Below are 17,517 nucleotides of genomic sequence, written 5' to 3' on the forward strand. Positions count from 1 at the left end.
GAGGTCTGAGGGAGTGGGGGGAGGGGTCTGAGGGAGTGGGGAGAGTCTGAGGGAGTGGGGAGAGGTCTGAGGGAGTGGGGAGGGGTCTGAGGGAGTGGGGAGAGGTCTGAGGGAGTGGGGAGGGGTCTGAGGGAGTGGGGAGAGGTCTGAGGGAGTGGGGAGGGGTCTGAGGGAGTGGGGAGGGGTCTGAGGGAGGTGGGGAGGGGTCTGAGGGAGTGGGGAGAGGTCTGAGGGAGTGGGGAGGGGTCTGAGGGAGTGGGGAGAGGTCTGAGGGAGTGGGGGAGGGGTCTGAGGGAGTGGGGAGTCCTCTGAGGGAGTGGGGAGGGGTCTGAGGGAGTGGGGAGGGGTCTGAGGGAGTGGGGAGGTCTGAGGGAGTGGGGAGGGTCTGAGGGAGTGGGAGAGGTCTGAGGGAGTGGGGAGGGGTCTGAGGGAGTGGGGAGAGGTCTGAGGGAGTGGGGAGGGGTCTGAGGGAGTGGGGAGAGGTCTGAGGGAGTGGGGAGGGGTCTGAGGGAGTGGGGAGTCCTCTGAGGGAGTGGGGAGAGGTCTGAGGGATTGGGGAGGGGTCTGAGGGAGTGGGGAGAGCTCTGAGGGAGTGGGGAGGGGTCAGAGGGAGTGGGGAGAGGTCTGAGGGAGTGGGGAGGGGTCTGAGGGAGGTGGGAGGGTCTGAGGGAGTGGGGAGGGGTCTTAGGGAGTGGGGAGGGGTCTGAGGGAGTGGGGAGGGTCTGAGGGAGTGGGGAGAGGTCTGAGGGAGTGGGGAGGGGTCTGAGGGAGTGGGGAGAGGTCTGAGGGAGTGGGGAGGGGTCTTAGGGAGTGGGGAGGGGTCTGAGGGAGTGGGGAGAGGTCTGAGGGAGTGGGGAGAGTCTGAGGGAGTGGGGAGGGTCTGAGGGAGTGGGGAGGGTCTGAGGGAGTGGGGAGGGTCTGAGGGAGTGGGAGGGGTCTGAGGGAGTGGGGAGAGGTCTGAGGGAGTGGGGAGGGGTCTGAGGGAGTGGGGAGTGGTGAGAGGTCTGAGGGAGTGGGGAGGGGTCTGAGGGAGTGGGGAGAGGTCTGAGGGAGTGGGGAGGGTCTGAGGGAGTGGGGAGAGGTCTGAGGGAGTGGGGAGGGGTCTGAGGGAGTGGGGTGAGGTCTGAGGGAGTGGGGAGGGTCTGAGGGAGTGGGGAGGGGTCTGAGGGAGTGGGGAGAGGTCTGAGGAGGGAGTGGGGAGAGGTCCTGAGGGAGTGGGGAGGGGTCTGAGGGAGTGGGGAGGGTCTGAGGGAGTGGGGAGAGGTCTGAGGGAGTGGGGAGGGTCTGAGGGAGTGGGGAGGGTCTGAGGGAGTGGGAGGGGTCTGAGGGAGTGGGGAGGGGTCTGAGGGAGTGGGGAGAGGTCTGAGGGAGTGGGGAGAGGTCTGAGGGAGTGGGGAGGGGTCTGAGGGAGTGGGGAGGGTTCTGAGGGAGTGGGGAGGGGTCTGAGGGAGTGGGGAGGGGTCTGAGGGAGTGGGGGAGGTCTGAGGGAGTGGGGAGGGTCTGAGGGAGTGGGGGAGGGTCTGAGGAGTGGGGAGGGGTCTGAGGGAGTGGGGAGGGGTCTGAGGAGTGGGGGAGGTCTGAGGGAGTGGGAGTGGTCTGAGGGAGTGGGGAGGGGTCGAAGGAGTGGGGAGGTTCTGAGGGAGTGGGGAGGGGTCTGAGGGAGTGGGAGAGGTCTGAGGGAGTGGGGAGAGGTCTGAGGAGGGGGGTCTGAGGGAGTGGGAGGTCCTCTGAGGGAGTGGGGAGAGGGTCTGAGGAGTGGGGAGAGGTCTGAGGGAGTGGGGAGAGGGTCTGAGGGAGTGGGGAGGGTCTCTGAGGGAGTGGGGAGAGGTCTGAGGGAGTGGGGAGAGGTCTGAGGGAGTGGGGAGAGGTCTGAGGGAGTGGGGAGGGTCTGAGGGAGTGGGGAGAGGTCTGAGGGAGTGGGGAGAGGTCTGAGGGAGTGGGGAGAGGTCTGAGGGAGTGGGGAGAGGTCTGAGGGAGTGGGGGGAGGTCTGAGGGAGTGGGAGGGGTCTGAGGGAGTGGGGAGGGGTCTGACGGAGTGGGGAGGGGTCTGAGGGAGTGGGGAGGGGTCTGAGGGAGTGGGGAGGGGTCTGAGGGAGTGGGGAGGGGTCTGAGGGGAGTGGGGAGGTCGAGGGAGTGGGAAGGGTCTGAGGGGAGGGTCTGAGGGAGTGGGGAGGGGGTCTGAGGGAGTGGGGAGAGGTCTGAGGGAGTGGGGAGAGGTCTGAGGGAGTGGGGAGTGGTCTGAGGGAGTGGGGAGGGGTCTGAGGGAGTGGGGAGAGGTCTGAGGGAGTGGGGAGAGGTCTGAGGGAGTGGGGAGAGGTCTGAGGGAGTGGGGAGGGTCTGAGGGAGTGGGGAGGGTCTGAGGGAGTGGGGAGAGGGTCTGAGGGAGGGGGGAGAGGTCTGAGGGAGTGGGAGGAGAGTCTGAGGGAGTGGGGAGGGTCTGAGGGGAGTGGGGAGAGTCTGAGGGAGTGGGGAGGGGTCTGAGGGAGTGGGGAGAGGTCTGAGGGAGTGGGAGAGGACTGAGGGAGTGGGGAGAGGTCTGAGGGAGTGGGGAGAGTTCTGAGGGAGTGGGGGAGAGGTCTGAGGGAGTGGGGAGAGGTCTGAGGGAGTGGGAGGTGGTCTGAGGGAGTGGGGAGGGGTCTGAGGGAGTGGAGAGGTCTGAGGAGTGGGGAGGGTCTGAGGGAGTGGGGAGGGGTCTGAGGGAGTGGGGAGAGGTCTGAGGGAGTGGGGAGTGGTCTGAGGGAGTGGGGAGAGGTCTGAGGGAGTGGGGAGAGGTCATGAGGGAGTGGGGAGAGGTCTGAGGGAGTGGGGAGGGGTCTGAGGGAGTGGGGAGAGGTCTGAGGGAGTGGGTGAGGGGTCTGAGGGAGTGGGGAGAGGTCTGAGGGAGTGGGGGAGGAGTCTGAGGGAGGTGGGGAGGGGTCTGAGGGAGTGGGGAGAGGGTCTGAGGAGTGGGGAGGGGTCTGAGGGAGTGGGGAGAGGTCTGAGGGGAGTGGGGAGAGTCTGAGGGAGTGGGGAGTGGTCTGAGGGAGTGGGGTTAGGGTCTGAGGGAGTGGGGAGGGGTCTGAGGGAGTGGGGAGGGGTCTGAGGGAGTGGGGAGGGGTCTGAGGGAGTGGGGAGGAGTCCTGAGGGAGGTGGGGAGGGGTCTGAGGGAGTGGGGAGGGTCTGAGGGAGTGGGAGGGTCTTGAGGGGAGTGGGGGAGGGGTCTGAGGGAGTGGGGTGAGGTCTGAGGAGTGGGGAGGGGTCTGAGGGAGTGGGGAGGGGTCTGAGGGAGTGAGGAGGGGTCTGAGGGAGTGGGGAGGGGTCTGAGGGAGTGGGGAGGGGTCTGAGGGAGTGGGGAGAGGTCTGAGGGAGTGGGGAGGGGTCTGAGGGAGTGGGGAGGGGTCTGAGGGAGTGGGGAGAGGTCTGCGGGAGTGTGGAGAGGTCTGAGGGAGTGGGGAGAGGTCTGAGGGAGTGGGGAGGGGTCTGAGGGAGTGGGGAGAGGTCTGCGGGAGTGTGGAGAGGTCTGAGGGAGTGGGGAGAGGTCTGAGGGAGTGGGGAGGGGTCTGAGGGAGTGGGGATGGGTCTGAGGGTGTAGGGAGGGGTCTGAGGGTGTAGGGAGGGGTCTGAGGGAGTGGGGAGGGGTCTGAGGGAGTGGGGAGGGGTCTGAGGGAGTGGGGAGGGGTCTGAGGGAGTGGGGAGAGGTCTGAGGGAGTGGGGAGAGGTCTGAGGGAGTGGGGAGGAGTCTGAGGGAGTGGGGAGAGGTCTGAGGGAGTGGGGAGGGGTCTGAGGGAGTGGGGAGGGGTCTGAGGGAGTGGGGAGGGGTCTGAGGGAGTGTGGAGAGGTCTGAGGGAGTGGGGAGAGGTCTGAGGGAGTGGGGAGGGGTCTGAGGGAGTGGGGAGGGGTCTGAGGGAGTGGGGAGAGGTCTGAGGGAGTGGGGAGAGGTCTGAGGGAGTGGGGAGGGGTCTGAGGGAGTGGGGAGAGGTCTGAGGGAGTGGGGAGGGGTCTGAGGGAGTGGGGAGAGGTCTGAGGGAGTGGGGAGGGGTCTGAGGGAGTGGGGATGGGTCTGAGGGAGTGGGGAGAGGTCTGAGGGAGTGGGGAGGAGTCTGAGGGAGTGGGGAGAGGTCTGAGGGAGTGGGGAGAGGTCTGAGGGAGTGGGGAGGGGTCTGAGGGAGTGGGGAGAGGTCTGTGGGAGTGGGGAGGGGTCTGAGGGAGTGGGGAGTCCTCTGAGGGAGTGGGGAGGGGTCTGAGGGAGTGGGGTTAGGTCTGAGGGAGTGGGGAGTCCTCTGAGGGAGTGGGGAGGGGTCTGAGGGAGTGGGGTTAGGTCTGAGGGAGTGGGGAGTCCTCTAAGGGAGTGGGGAGGGGTCTGAGGGAGTGAGGAGGGGTCTGAGGGAGTGGGGAGGGGTCTGAGGGAGTGGGGAGGGGTCTGAGGGAGTGGGGAGAGGTCTGCGGGAGTGGGGAAGGGTCTGAGGGAGTGGGGAGAGGCTGAGGGAGTGGGGAGGGGTCTGAGGGAGTGGGGAGGGGTCTGAGGGAGTGGGGAGAGGTCTGCGGGAATGGGGAAGGGTCTGAGGGAGTGGGGAGAGGCTGAGGGAGTGGGGAGGGGTCTGAGGGAGTGGGGAGTGGGGAGTGGGGAGAGGTCTGAGGGAGTGGGGAGAGGTCTGAGGGAGTGGGGAGAGGTCTGAGGGAGTGGGGAGTCCTCTGAGGGAGTGGGGAGGGGTCTGAGGGAGTGGGGAGTCCTCTAAGGGAGTGGGGAGGGGTCTGAGGGAGTGGGGAGGGGTCTGAGGGAGTGGGGAGAGGTCTGAGGGAGTGGGGAGAGGTCTGAGGGAGTGGGGAGTCCTCTGAGGGAGTGGGGAGTCCTCTGAGGGAGTGGGGAGAGGTCTGAGGGAGTGGGGAGAGGTCTGAGGGAGTGGGGAGAGGTCTGAGGGAGTGGGGAGAGGTCTGAGGGAGTGGGGAGGGGTCTGAGGGAGTGGGGAGAGGTCTGAGGGAGTGGGGAGAGGTCTGAGGGAGTGGGGAGGGGTCTGAGGGAGTGGGAGGGGTCTGACGGAGTGGGGAGGGGTCTGAGGGAGTGGGGAGGGGTCTGAGGGAGTGGGGAGAGGTCTGAGGGAGTGGGGAGGGGTCTGAGGGAGTGGGGAGTCCTCTGAGGGAGTGGGGAGAGGTCTGAGGGAGTGGGGAGGGGTCTGAGGGAGTGGGGAGTCCTCTGAGGGAGTGGGGAGGGGTCTGAGGGAGTGGGGAGCGTCTGAGGGAGTGGGGAGGGGTCTGAGGGAGTGGGGAGAGGTCTGAGGGAGTGGGGAGGGGTCTGAGGGAGTGGGGAGAGGTCTGAGGGAGTGGGGAGGGGTCTGAGGGAGTGGGGAGTCCTCTGAGGGAGTGGGGAGGGGTCTGAGGGAGTGGGGAGAGGTCTGAGGGAGTGGGGAGAGGTCTGAGGGAGTGGGGAAGGGGAGTGGGGAGAGGTCTGAGGGAGTGGGGAGAGGTCTGAGGGAGTGGGGAGAGGTCTGAGGGAGTGGGGAGAGGTCTGAGGGAGTGGGGAGGGGTCTGAGGGAGTGGGGAGAGGTCTGAGGGAGTGGGGAGGGGTCTGAGGGAGTGGGGAGTCCTCTGAGGGAGTGGGGAGGGGTCTGAGGGAGTGGGGAGAGGTCTGAGGGAGTGGGGAGAGGTCTGAGGGAGTGGGGAGTCCTCTGAGGGAGTGGGGAGTCCTCTGAGGGAGTGGGGAGTCGTCTGAGGGAGTGGGGAGGGGTCTGAGGGAGTGGGGAGTGGGGAGTGGGGAGGGGTCTGAGGGAGTGGGGAGAGTCTGAGGGAGTGGGGAGGGGTCTGAGGGAGTGGGGAGAGGTCTGAGGGAGTGTGGAGAGGTCTGAGGAAGTGGGGAGTGGGGAGTGGGGAGGGGTCTGAGGGAGTGGGGAGGTGTCTGAGGGAGTGTGGAGAGGTCTGAGGAAGTGGGGAGTGGGGAGTGGGGAGGGGTCTGAGGGAGTGGGGAGTGGGGAGTGGGGAGGGGTCTGAGGGAGTGGGGAGAGTCTGAGGGAGTGGGGAGGGGTCTGAGGGAGTGGGGAGAGGTCTGAGGGAGTGTGGAGAGGTCTGAGGGAGTGGGGAGTGGGGAGTGGAGAGGGGTCTGAGGGAGTGGGGAGGGGTCTGAGGGAGTGGGGAGTGGGGAGTGGGGAGGGGTCTGAGGGAGTGGGGAGAGTCTGAGGGAGTGGGGAGGAGTCTGAGGGAGTGGGGAGAGGTCTGAGGGAGTGGGGAGAGGTCTGAGGGAGTGTGGAGAGGTCTGAGGGAGTGGGGAGAGGTCTGAGGGAGTGGGGAGGGGTCTGAGGGAGTGGGGAGAGGTCTGAGGGAGTGGGGAGAGGCTGAGGGAGTGGGGAGGGGTCTGAGGGAGTGGGGAGTGGGGAGAGGTCTGAGGGAGTGGGGAGAGGTCTGAGGGAGTGGGGAGAGGTCTGAGGGAGTGGGGAGGGGTCTGAGGGAGTGGGGAGGGGTCTGAGGGAGTGGGGAAGGGGAGTGAGGAGAGGTCTGAGGGAATGGGGAGAGGTCTGAGGGAGTGGGGAGAGGTCTGAGGGAGTGGGGAGGGGTCTGAGGGAGTGGGGAGGGGTCTGAGGGAGTGGGGAGAGGTCTGAGGGAGTGGGGAGAGGTCTGAGGGAGTGGGGAGAGGTCTGAGGGAGTGGGGAGGGGTCTGAGGGAGTGGGGAGGGGTCTGTGGGAGTGGGGAGGAGTCTGAGGGAGTGGGGAGTCCTCTGAGGGAGTGGGGAGGGGTCTGAGCGAGTGGGGTTAGGTCTGAGGGAGTGGGGAGTCCTCTGAGGGAGTGGGGAGGGGTCTGAGGGAGTGGGGTTAGGTCTGAGGGAGTGGGGAGTCCTCTGAGGGAGTGAGGAGTCCTCTGAGGGAGTGGGGAGGGGTCTGAGGGAGTGGGGAGTCCTCTGAGGGAGTGGGGAGGGGTCTGAGGGAGTGGGGAGTCCTCTAAGGGAGTGGGGAGGGGTCTGAGGGAGTGAGGAGGGGTCTGAGGGAGTGGGGAGAGGTCTGCGGGAATGGGGAAGGGTCTGAGGGAGTGGGGAGAGGCTGAGGGAGTGGGGAGGTGTCTGAGGGAGTGGGGAGGGGTCTGAGGGAGTGGGGAGAGGTCTGCGGGAATGGGGAAGGGTCTGAGGGAGTGGGGAGGGGTCTGAGGGAGTGGGGAGGGGTCTGAGGGAGTGGGGAGTGGGGAGAGGTCTGAGGGAGTGGGGAGAGGTCTGAGGGAGTGGGGAGAGGTCTGAGGGAGTGGGGAGAGGTCTGAGGGAGTGGGGAGAGGTCTGAGGGAGTGGGGAGTCCTCTGAGGGAGTGGGGAGGGGTCTGAGGGAGTGGGGTTAGGTCTGAGGGAGTGGGGAGTCCTCTAAGGGAGTGGGGAGGGGTCTGAGGGAGTGGGATTAGGTCTGAGGGAGTGGGGAGTCCTCTGAGGGAGTGGGGAGTCCTCTGAGGGAGTGGGGAGAGGTCAGAGGGAGTGGGGAGTGGGGAGTGGGGAGAGGTCTGAGGGAGTGGGGAGAGGTCTGAGGGAGTGGGGAGAGGTCTGAGGGAGTGTGGAGGGGTCTGAGGGAGTGAGGAGGGGGAGTGGGGAGAGGTCTGAGGGAGTGGGGAGGGGTCTGAGGGAGTGGGGAGAGGTCTGAGGGAGTGGGGAGGGGACTGAGGGAGTGGGGAGGGGTCTGAGGGAGTGGGGAGGGGTCTGAGGGAGTGGGGAGGGGTCTGAGGGAGTGGGGAGAGGTCTGAGGGAGTGGGGAGTGGGGAGTGGGGAGAGGTCTGAGGGAGTGGGGAGGGGTCTGAGGGAGTGGGGAGGGGTCTGAGGGAGTGGGGACGCCTCTGAGGGAGAGGGGAGAGGTCTGAGGGAGTGGGGAGTGGGGAGTGGGGAGAGGTCTGAGGGAGTGGGGAGGGGTCTGAGGGAGTGGGGAGGGGTCTGAGGGAGTGGGGAGTCGTCTGAGGGAGTGGGGAGTGGGGAGGGGTCTGAGGGAGTGGGGAGGGGTCTGGGGGAGTGGGGAGAGGTCTGAGGGAGTGGGGAGGGGTCTGAGGGAGTGGGGAGAGGTCTGAGGGAGTGGGGAGAGGTCTGAGGGAGTGGGGAGGGGTCTGAGGGAGTGGGGAGGGGTCTGAGGGAGTGGGGAGAGGTCTGAGGGAGTGGGGAGTGGGGAGTGGGGAGAGGTCTGAGGGAGTGGGGAGGGGTCTGAGGGAGTGGGGAGGGGTCTGAGGGAGTGGGGAGTCGTCTGAGGGAGTGGGGAGTGGGGAGGGGTCTGAGGGAGTGGGGAGAGGTCTGAGGGAGTGGGGAGAGGTCTGAGGGAGTGGGGTGGGGTCTGAGGGAGTGGGGAGACGTCTGAGGGAGTGGGGAGAGGTCTGAGGGAGTGGGGAGAGGTCTGAGGGAGTGGGGAGAGGTCTGAGGGAGTGGGGAGAGGTCTGAGGGAGTGGGGAGGGGTCTGAGGGAGTGGGGAGGCCTCTGAGGGAGTGGGGAGAGGTCTGAGGGAGTGGGGAGAGGTCTGAGGGAGTGGGGAGTCGTCTGAGGGAGTGGGGCGAGGTCTGAGGGAGTGGGGAGGGGTCTGAGGGAGTGGGGAGGGGTCTGAGGGAGTTGGGAGAGGTCTGAGGGAGTGGGGAGGGGTCTGAGGGAGTGGGGAGTCGTCTGAGGGAGTGGGGAGAGGTCTGAGGGAGTGGGGAGAGGTCTGAGGGAGTGGGGAGTCGTCTGAGGGAGTGGGGAGAGGTCTGAGGGAGTGGGGAGAGGTCTGATGGAGTGGGGAGGGGTCTGAGGGAGTGGGGAGGCCTCTGAGGGAGTGGGGAGAGGTCTGAGGGAGTGGGGAGAGGTCTGAGGGAGTGGGGAGTCGTCTGAGGGAGTGGGGAGGTGTCTGAGGGAGTGGGGAGGGGTCTGAGGGAGTGGGGAGAGGTCTGAGGGAGTGGGGAGTAGGGAGTGGGGAGAGGTCTGAGGGAGTGGGGAGGGGTCTGAGGGAGTGGGGAGGGGTCTGAGGGAGTGGGGAGTCGTCTGAGGGAGTGGGGAGTGGGGAGGGGTCTGAGGGAGTGGGGAGGGGTCTGAGGGAGTGGGGAGTGGGGATGGGTCTGAGGGAGTGGGGAGGGGTCTGAGGGAGTGGGGAGAGGTCTGAGGGAGTGGGGAGAGGTCTGAGGGAGTGGGGAGGGGTCTGAGGGAGTGGGGAGAGGTCTGAGGGAGTGGGGAGAGGTCTGAGGGAGTGGGGAGAGGTCTGAGGGAGTGGGGAGTCGTCTGAGGGAGTGGGGAGGGGTCTGAGGGAGTGGGGAGGGGTCTGAGGGAGTGGGGAGGGGTCTGAGGGAGTGGGGAGAGGTCTGAGGAGTGGGGAGGGGTCTGAGGGAGTGGGGAGAGGTCTGAGGAGTGGGGAGGGGTCTGAGGGAGAGGGGAGAGGTCTGAGGGAGTGGGGAGGGGTCTGAGGGAGTGGGGAGAGGTCTGAGGGAGTGGGGAGTGGTCTGAGGGAGTGGGGAGGGGTCTGAGGGAGTGGGGAGTGGGGAGTGGGGAGGGGTCTGAGGGAGTGGGGAGGGGTCTGAGGGATTGGGGAGTCGTCTGAGGGAGTGGGGAGGGATCTGAGGGAGTGGGGAGAGGTCTGAGGGAGTGGGGAGAGGTCTGAGGGAGTGGGGAGAGGTCTGAGGGAGTGGGGAGTGGGGAGGGGTCTGAGGGAGTGGGGAGGGGTCTGAGGGAGTGGGGAGTCGTCTGAGGGAGTGGGGAGTGGGGAGGGGTCTGAGGGAGTGGGGAGTCCTCTGAGGGAGTGGGGAGGGGTCTGAGGGAGGGGGGAGGGGTCTGAGGGAGTGGGGAGAGGTCTGAGGGAGTGGGGAGGGATCTGAGGGAGTGGGGAGGGGTCTGAGGGAGTGGGGAGAGGTCTGAGGGAGTGGGGAGAGGTCTGAGGGAGTGGGGAGTGGGGAGGGGTCTGAGGGAGTGGGGAGGGGTCTGAGGGAGTGGGGAGTCGTCTGAGGGAGTGGGGAGTGGGGAGGGGTCTGAGGGAGTGGGGAGTCCTCTGAGGGAGTGGGGAGTCGTCTGAGGGAGTGGGGAGGGATCTGAGGGAGTGGGGAGAGGTCTGAGGGAGTGGGGAGAGGTCTGAGGGAGTGGGGAGGGGTCTGAGGGAGTGGGGAAGGGGAGTGGGGAGTGCAGAGTCCTGCATTGCCGTGTCTGCCTGTGGCCGCTGCTCCCCTTTCTGCTCCATAGCCAGCCACCTCGGGCCTCTCCCCCCATCAGATGACACTCCCGACTGCTGCACCCCATTTCAGAGGGTGGGCTGGCCAAGGCACACTGCACTCCCTCAGGGGCCACCTTTTCTAGTTCAAAGGTCATTCCTGGTCTTCCTGCGTTAGTCCCCTGGACCCAGCAGGGAAACCCTCCCCTGAACACCAGCTCCGGAGGGGGAGGGGGAGGGGGGCAGTGCCCCACCCCCAGGCTGGCCAGGGCCTAAGAATCACCTGGGCCCTTTCCTCTCCAGAGCCGGACCCAGGAGGTTTGGGTGGGGCCCAAGAATCTAGTTTTTTGTTTGTTACTGATTTCAGAGACTGGAAGGGAGAGGGAGACAGAAACATCAATAATGACTATAAAATGAGGAAACAATGCCAATCTTAGAGGATTAGGGGACTCCCTCCTCCCCCCAAGCACCTATAGGCCGCCTCCTGCACTCCTCCTAATGGGGACCCAACCGAAACCCAGGCACGTCCCTGACCGTGAATCGAACTTTGGCTTCCTGGCGCATAGGTCAACGCTCATCTGCTGAGCAACCCCGCGGACCCAAGAATCTCTTTAGAACCTCATTGATAATTCCTCATTGAGAATTCCTCTGAGATGAGCTATAAAATGAGGAAGTAAGGCCAATCTTAGAGATTAGGGGACTACCCCTCCCCCCAAGCACCTAGTAGGTATTTTAAAACATTTTTTTGTTTTTAATCCTCACCCGAAGGTATTTTTTCCATTGACTTCTAGAGAGTGGGAGGGAGGGAGGGAGGAGGGGGACAGAGAAACACCTATGTGAGGACACATCCATTGGTTGCCGCCCTCAGGTGCCCCTCCCAGGGCTGGAGAACCTGCAACCCAGGTCCATGCCCTTGACTGGTTATTGAACCCTTGACCCTTCAGTCCTCGAGCCCATGCTTTAACCACTGAGCCAACCAGCCAGGGCAGTTTTAATCGAACAGCTGCTGTTATGATTGGCTTCTTTTCCAGAAATGTCTTCCTCTAGACTCACTACTCCTGCCCCAAACAAGCTCCTGGAATAAACTGTCCTCTCCTTCCTTAGCAACCCCGCCCTCCCCCCCCCACACACACTTTTTTTTTTTTAAAGAACTGAATTTTTAAAAATATTTTACTGATTTCAGAGAGGAAAGGAGAGGGAGAGATACAAACATCAGTGAGAGAGAATCATTGATTGGCTGCCTCCTGCATGAACCCTACCAGAGATCCAGCCAGCAACCCAGGCCTGTGGTCTGACTGGGAATAGAACCATGACCTCCTGGTTCATAGGTCCATGCTCCACCACTGAGCACACCAGCCAGGCGCCCCCGTTCACTTTTAATTAACGAGATATTTTACGTGACTGATTTTTTCCTGATAAAAAAGTAATATTCAGCCGAAACCGGTGTGGCTCAGTGGATAGAGCATCAGCCTGCGGACTGAAGGGGTCCCAGGTTCGATTCCAAGGGCACGTACCGTGGTTGCGGGCACATCCCCAGTAGGGGGCGTACAGGAGGCAGCTGACTGATGTTTCTCTCTCATCGATGTTTCTGACTATCTCCCTTCCTCTCTGTAAAAAATCAATAAAATATATATATATTTTTAAAAAAGTAACACCAACTATCTCAGAACAACGTTAGGAAATGACAGCCCCCACCCCACCCCTTCTTCCCAGCTATCAGCTTGGCAAATGAGCTGCCTGGGTACTTTTGTTTTATATATATATTTTTATTGATTTTTTATTATTTTTATTTTAATATATACTAGAGGCCTGGTGCACGAAATTCGTGCACGGGGCAGGGGGAAGGGGGGTGTCCCTCAGGCCAGCCTGCACCCTCTCCAATCTGGGACCCCTCAAGGGATGTCAGACTGCCCGTTTAGGCCCAATCCAGTCGGACATCCCTCTCACAATCCAGGACTGCTGGCTCCCAACTGCTCGCCTGCCTGCCTTCCTGATTGCCCCTAACCGCTTCTGCCTGCCGCCTGATCACCCCCTAACCACTCCCCTGCCAGCCTGATTGATGCCTAACTGCTCCCCTGCCAGCGTGTTTGCTCCTAACTGCCCTCCCCTGCAGGCCTGGTCCCCCCCCAACTGCTCTCCCCTGTAGGCCCGGTCACCTCCAACTTCCCTCCTCTGCTGGCTTGGTCACCCCTAACTGCCCTCCCTTGCAGGCTTGATTGCCCCCAACTGCCATCCTTTGAAGGCTTGGTCCCTCCCAACTGCCCTCCCCTGCTGGCCATCTTGTGTCCACATAGGGGGCAGGATCTTTGACCACATGGGGGCAGCCATATTGTGTGTTGGAGTGATGGTCAATCTGCATATTACTCTTTTATTAGATAGTATAGAGGCCTGGTGCACGGGTAGGGGCCAGCTGGTTTGCCCTGAAGGGTATCCTGGATCAGGGTGGGGGTTCCCTTGGGGTGTAGGGCGGCCTGGGTGAAGGGCCTATGGTGGTTTGCAGGCCGGCCATGCCCCTGGCGACCCAAGCAGAGGCCCTGGTATCTGGTATTTATTTACCTTCTACAATTGAAACTTTGTAGCCTGGAGCAGAGCCAAGCCTCCTGCTCGCTCCGTGGCTGGCAGCCATTTCTTTTGGGGTTTGTGTACCTTCTATAATTGAAACTTTGTAGCCTGGAGCTGAGGCCTAGGACAGCCAGGGCTGCAGAAGCTTTGCTTCCTCCATTGCCAGGGAAAACCCAAGCCTCGTACTCTTTCCAGCTCAGTGGCTGCCGCCATTTCTGTTTGGATTTGTTTACCTTCTATAATTGAAACTTTGTAGCCTTTTTTTAAAAATATATTTTATTGATTTTTCACAGAGAGGAAGAGAGAGGGATAGAGAGTTAGAAACATCGATGAGAGAGAAACATCGATCAGCTGCCTCCTGCACACCCCCCACTGGGGATGTGCCCGCAACCAAGGTACATGCCCTTGACCAGAATCGAACCTGGGACCCTTGAGTCCGCAGGCCGAAGCTCTATCCACTGAACCAAACTGGTTAGGGCACCTCCCGGGAACTTTTCATGAATATAGTAACTTGCTTTTTAAACAGAAAATGAGACTATACTGCTGTAACTCACTTAGTCAATGTCTCATCACATCTTGCTAATGCCTCCACCTCAGCATGACTATGCCCGGGCTCGGGCAGCCACTCCCCAACTGCTAAGTCCAGACTCCAGCCTGGTGCCCGGGGTCTCCGCAGCCTGTGCCTCGGCCTTCTCCTCCCGTCACTCTCGGCCTGGAAGCTCACGCTTCTCCTGGCCTCTCCTAGGGCGCAGGGCCTGAGTGGCCCACCCTCGGCTCCTTTTGGCTCCTTTCCAGCACTGGCCGAGGAGCCCACGCCCCCCTGCCCCCCCCCCCCCCCCCCACCCCACGGCTCTCTCCCCACACCCTTGGACCACCTGCCTGCCCTGCCCGGGATCCTTCCCTGAGGCCCTCCCCGCTGCCTTCAAAACCACAGCTTCCTGGCCTGGCGTGTGTGGGAAAGGGGACCTGCCTAGGATTTGGAACCAGGAAGACTAAACAAAGTGACATCCTGCCCAGCCCGTGTGGCTCAGTGGTTGAGCTGACCCATGAGCCAGGAGGTCATGGTTGGATCCGGGGCTGGTTGTGGGGTGGGGAGGGCACAGGAAGCAGCCGATCGATGATTCTCTCATCACTGATGTTTCTAACGCTCTCTCCCTCACCCTCTCTCTGAAATCAATAAAAACATATATTTTTAAAAAGTGACATCCCTCACTCCAACAGTGTGAGCTTAGGGGATCATGACCTCCAAGCCTCTCGTCTGTAAGCTGGGGGGGACGGCCTCCCACGGAGGGACATGGCTGGGAGGCAGCCGGTTCGGGTTCGTCAGGACCAGGAAGCAACGGCAGCGAAGCCGCTCCAGCAGCCCTGCGCTGCTCCTCCGGCTGCCCCCGCCCCTCCTTCTGAACCCCCAGAGGCGGAACTCACTCCCCGGGGACCCCAGCCCAGGCCCCCGGTGCGGACAGCATTGGGGCAGGAGATGGCCCGCCCCGCCGTTTCTTACCGGCTGCCCCCTGCAGGCGAGGTCTCTGCCCTGCACCAAGCAGGGAGCAGCCATCAGCGAGCGGGGCGGGAAGGCAACTTGGTATCAGTTTTCTCCGCTCGGGCCACGGGCAGGACGAGGCGGCGGGGGGAATGGGACCTGCTCGGGGAGGCAGCCGGCATCAGGGGAAACGCGAGCCCCTCGCGCGGTCTCTCCTCGGCCGCGCCGCGCCGCCCCCCCAGCTGGGCTCCGGGAGGGGTCCCCAGGGGCCCGAAGGGCCGCGGTTCGGGAGGGCTCTACACCGTCGGGCCCTCCCCACACCCGGCGCCCGCGACCCGCACCGTCAGCCCCGGCGGTGGGGCTGGAGCATCCGGCCTGTTTCCCTGGAGCGCAAGCCTCTCGCTGCGGGGCTGGAGGCGTTCCGACGACCTGGAAGGCGGAGCGGGCTCCGCACCCCGGCCTCCCGCGCTCCCGCCCTCACTGGCCGAGCTTCCGACCCGCGGCCCCGCCAGCTCAGAAGCGGGTGGGGAGGGGCGCCCCACGCACAGCAGTCGAGCTCCGCGCCTGCGCCGTCCCGCCCTGCGCCGTCCAGAGAGGCTCCCATTGGGAGCGGCGGCTTGAGAGGCGGGACTTCCTCCTTCCCCGGGATCTCATTGGACACTATCTAGGCCGACGGGAATTCAGACGCAGCCTCACAATTAAATGTTGTATCTAAAAATCGTTTTTAAGTAATTTCCGAGCTTCTGACGGACCCCAGCTTCCATTTCAGCCACAGAATAATGTGGGGTGCATCAGAAGTGGTTTCTGTTTTGTTTTTTAAAGTTGTGGTAAAGCAGCCCGCTGGCGTGGCTCAGTGGTGAGCGCCGACCTGTGGGCGGTTGGATTCCTGGTCAGGGCACGGGCGGGAGTTGCGGGCTCCATCCCTAGTGTGGGGGTGCAAGGGGCAGGTGGTCAATGCTCCTCTCATCATTGATGTTTCTAACTCTCCCTCCCTCTCCCACATCAAAAAATATATATGTGTTTTTTAAAACTTGTGGAAAATACATAAAACCATTTTTAAGCGTACCACCCAGTGGTATTAAGTACATTCACATTGTACAACCATCACCAAGAAACTCTTTTTAAAAATCTTTATTGTTGAGAGTATTACAGATGTCCCCCTTTTTCCACCCGGTTCCCGCCCCACCCCAGGCCTTCTCCACCCTACTGCCTGTATCCATAAGAAAAATCTTTGGTTAATCTCTTCCCACCCCGCTGCCCCCCTTCCCTCTGAGATTAGTCAGTCTGTTCCATGCTTCCACACCTCGGATTCTATTTCACTCACCAGTTTATTTTGTTCATTAGATTTCTTGTTTGTTTATTATTTATTTTAAATATATTTTTACTAGAGGTCCACTGCATGAGTTCGTGCATGGGTGGGGTCCGGCTGGCCCTGCCCCAATTGACAGATTGGGGTGGGCCTGTCAGGAGGAGGAGATGGCGGGAGGTTGGCCGGCCAGCCTGCCAGTGGGCTGGGGGAGGGACCATGGGTGGTTGGCTGGCTGGCCCTGCCCCTGATCAGAGTGGGGGGCTGGTGGGAGGGGCCACGGCCAATTGGGGTGGGGGGGGCCCATTGGGGGAGGGACCGGCCAGGACGAGGGGCTGTGGGAGGTTGGCTAGCTGGAGTGGGCATCATAGTGACCAGTTGTTATGACCTTCTCATTTTCTGGTTGCTGGCTTTTTATATATATAGATTGATTTCAGAGAGGAAGGGAGAGAGAGATAGAAACATCAATGATGAGAGCCATTGATCGGCTGCCTCCTGCACACCCCCAAGTGGGGATCGAGCCCGCAACCTGGGCATGTGCCCTTGACCGGAATCGAACCTGGGACCCTTCAGTCTGCAGGCTGTCCCTTTATCCACTGAGCCAAACTGGCTAGGGCTTATTTGGATTTTTAGATTCAATTGTTGATAGATGTGTATTTGTTGCCATTTTATTGTTCATATATTTTTTATCTCTTTTTCTCCTTCTCCTCTTTCTCCTCCTCCTCCTTTTTTCTCTTCTTAAAGTATACCCTTCAACATTTCATGTAATACTGATTTGGAGGTGATGAACTCTTTTAGTTTTCTCTTTATCTGACTCTCAATTCTAAATGATAGCTTTGCTGGGTAGAGTAATCTTGGTTGTAGGTCCTTACTATTCATCACTTTGAATATTTCTTGCCACTCCCTTCTGGCCTGCATAGTTTCTGTTGAGAAATCATCTAACAGCTGTATGGGTGCTTTCTTTTATGTAACTAACTGTTTTTCTCTTGCTGCTTTTAATATTCTCTCTTTGCCTCTTGCCCTTGGCATTTTAATTATGGCATGTCTTGGTGTGGACCTCTTTGGATTCCTCTTGTTTGTGACTCTCTGCTTCCTGGACTTGTAAATCTATTTCTTTCACCAGGTAGGGAATTTTTCTGTCATTATTTTTTCAAATAGGTTTTCAATATCTTGCTCCCTCTCTTCTCCTTCTGGCACCCCCATAATGTGAATGTTGGTACGCTTGAAGTTGTCCCAGAGGCTCCTTACATTATTTTCATGTTTTTAGATTCTTTTTTCTTTGTGCTCTTCTGCTTGGGTGTTTTTTGCTTCCTCATATTCCAAATACTTGATTTGATTCCCAGAATCCTCTGCTCTACTATTGAATCCCTGCTTAATTTCTGACTGATACTTTTTCATGTCTTTGACATTCTCACTAAGAACCTTGAAAGTCTCATGAAGATCCTTGAGTAACCTTATAACCATGGTTGTAAACTCTGTATCCAGTAGTTTGCTTGCTTCCATTTCTTTCGTTTGTGACATGTTTCTTTGTCTCCATATTTTGGCTGCTTCCCTGTGTTTGTTTCCATGTATTAGGTAAAGCTGCTATGTTTCCCGGAATTGGTAGAGTGGCCTTGTATAGTAGGTATCTTGTAGGACCAAGTGGCTCAGCCCCCCAAGCCACCTGAGCCAGGTCTTAGGGTTTTTATTGATAGGTTTGGGGCATGTTGTCACCAGCTGTAGCTTGTTTGAGAGATTTTAACAGTCTGAAGCCTGGGCCAGGACAGGCCATGCATATGGAAAACCTGCTGCAAACAACTTGGGTGTGGCTGCAAATTGGATGGAGCAGGGTGTCAGGGAATCACCAGGGCTGAGCAAACAGTGTGCTCCAGGCTGTTGGAGACTCAGATATGGCTGCCAGTCAACCCTGTGACGGGGAGTTCCCAGCACAGGAACAATGATCCCTGCAAGCACCCCTGTCTGGGAGAAAGCCGTCCCGGAGTTCCTGCCCAGGTGCCAGACAATCCAGTTCCTCCCCATATGTGTCTGGGTACCCCAGAGCTGCCAGAGCTGCCCAATGCTAGGAATCCTAGTAAGTTCATGTGCTGGCCCTTT

General features: G+C 61.1%; 1 protein-coding gene across 2 annotated transcripts in view; it reads right to left on the bottom strand.

The window, feature by feature from the left end:
* Positions 1-14,624, bottom strand: part of POU5F1 (POU class 5 homeobox 1) — a 26,640-nt gene extending 12,016 nt beyond the window's left edge. The window contains exon 1 of one of the 2 annotated variants that reach the window (XM_054722245.1): positions 14,459-14,624. Coding sequence is in view for 1 of the 2 variants with exons in the window: in XM_054722244.1 (XP_054578219.1) it covers positions 14,139-14,192 (54 nt within the window). In the remaining variant the exon portion in view is untranslated. Of the gene's footprint in view, positions 1-14,138; positions 14,351-14,458 lie in introns of those variants that run through there. The other variant, XM_054722244.1, reaches the window with a different exon arrangement.
* Between the last annotated feature and the right edge of the window lie 2,893 nt (positions 14,625-17,517).

This window comes from Eptesicus fuscus, chromosome 10 (assembly GCF_027574615.1).
Source record: "Eptesicus fuscus isolate TK198812 chromosome 10, DD_ASM_mEF_20220401, whole genome shotgun sequence".
NCBI lineage: Eukaryota > Metazoa > Chordata > Mammalia > Chiroptera > Vespertilionidae > Eptesicus > Eptesicus fuscus.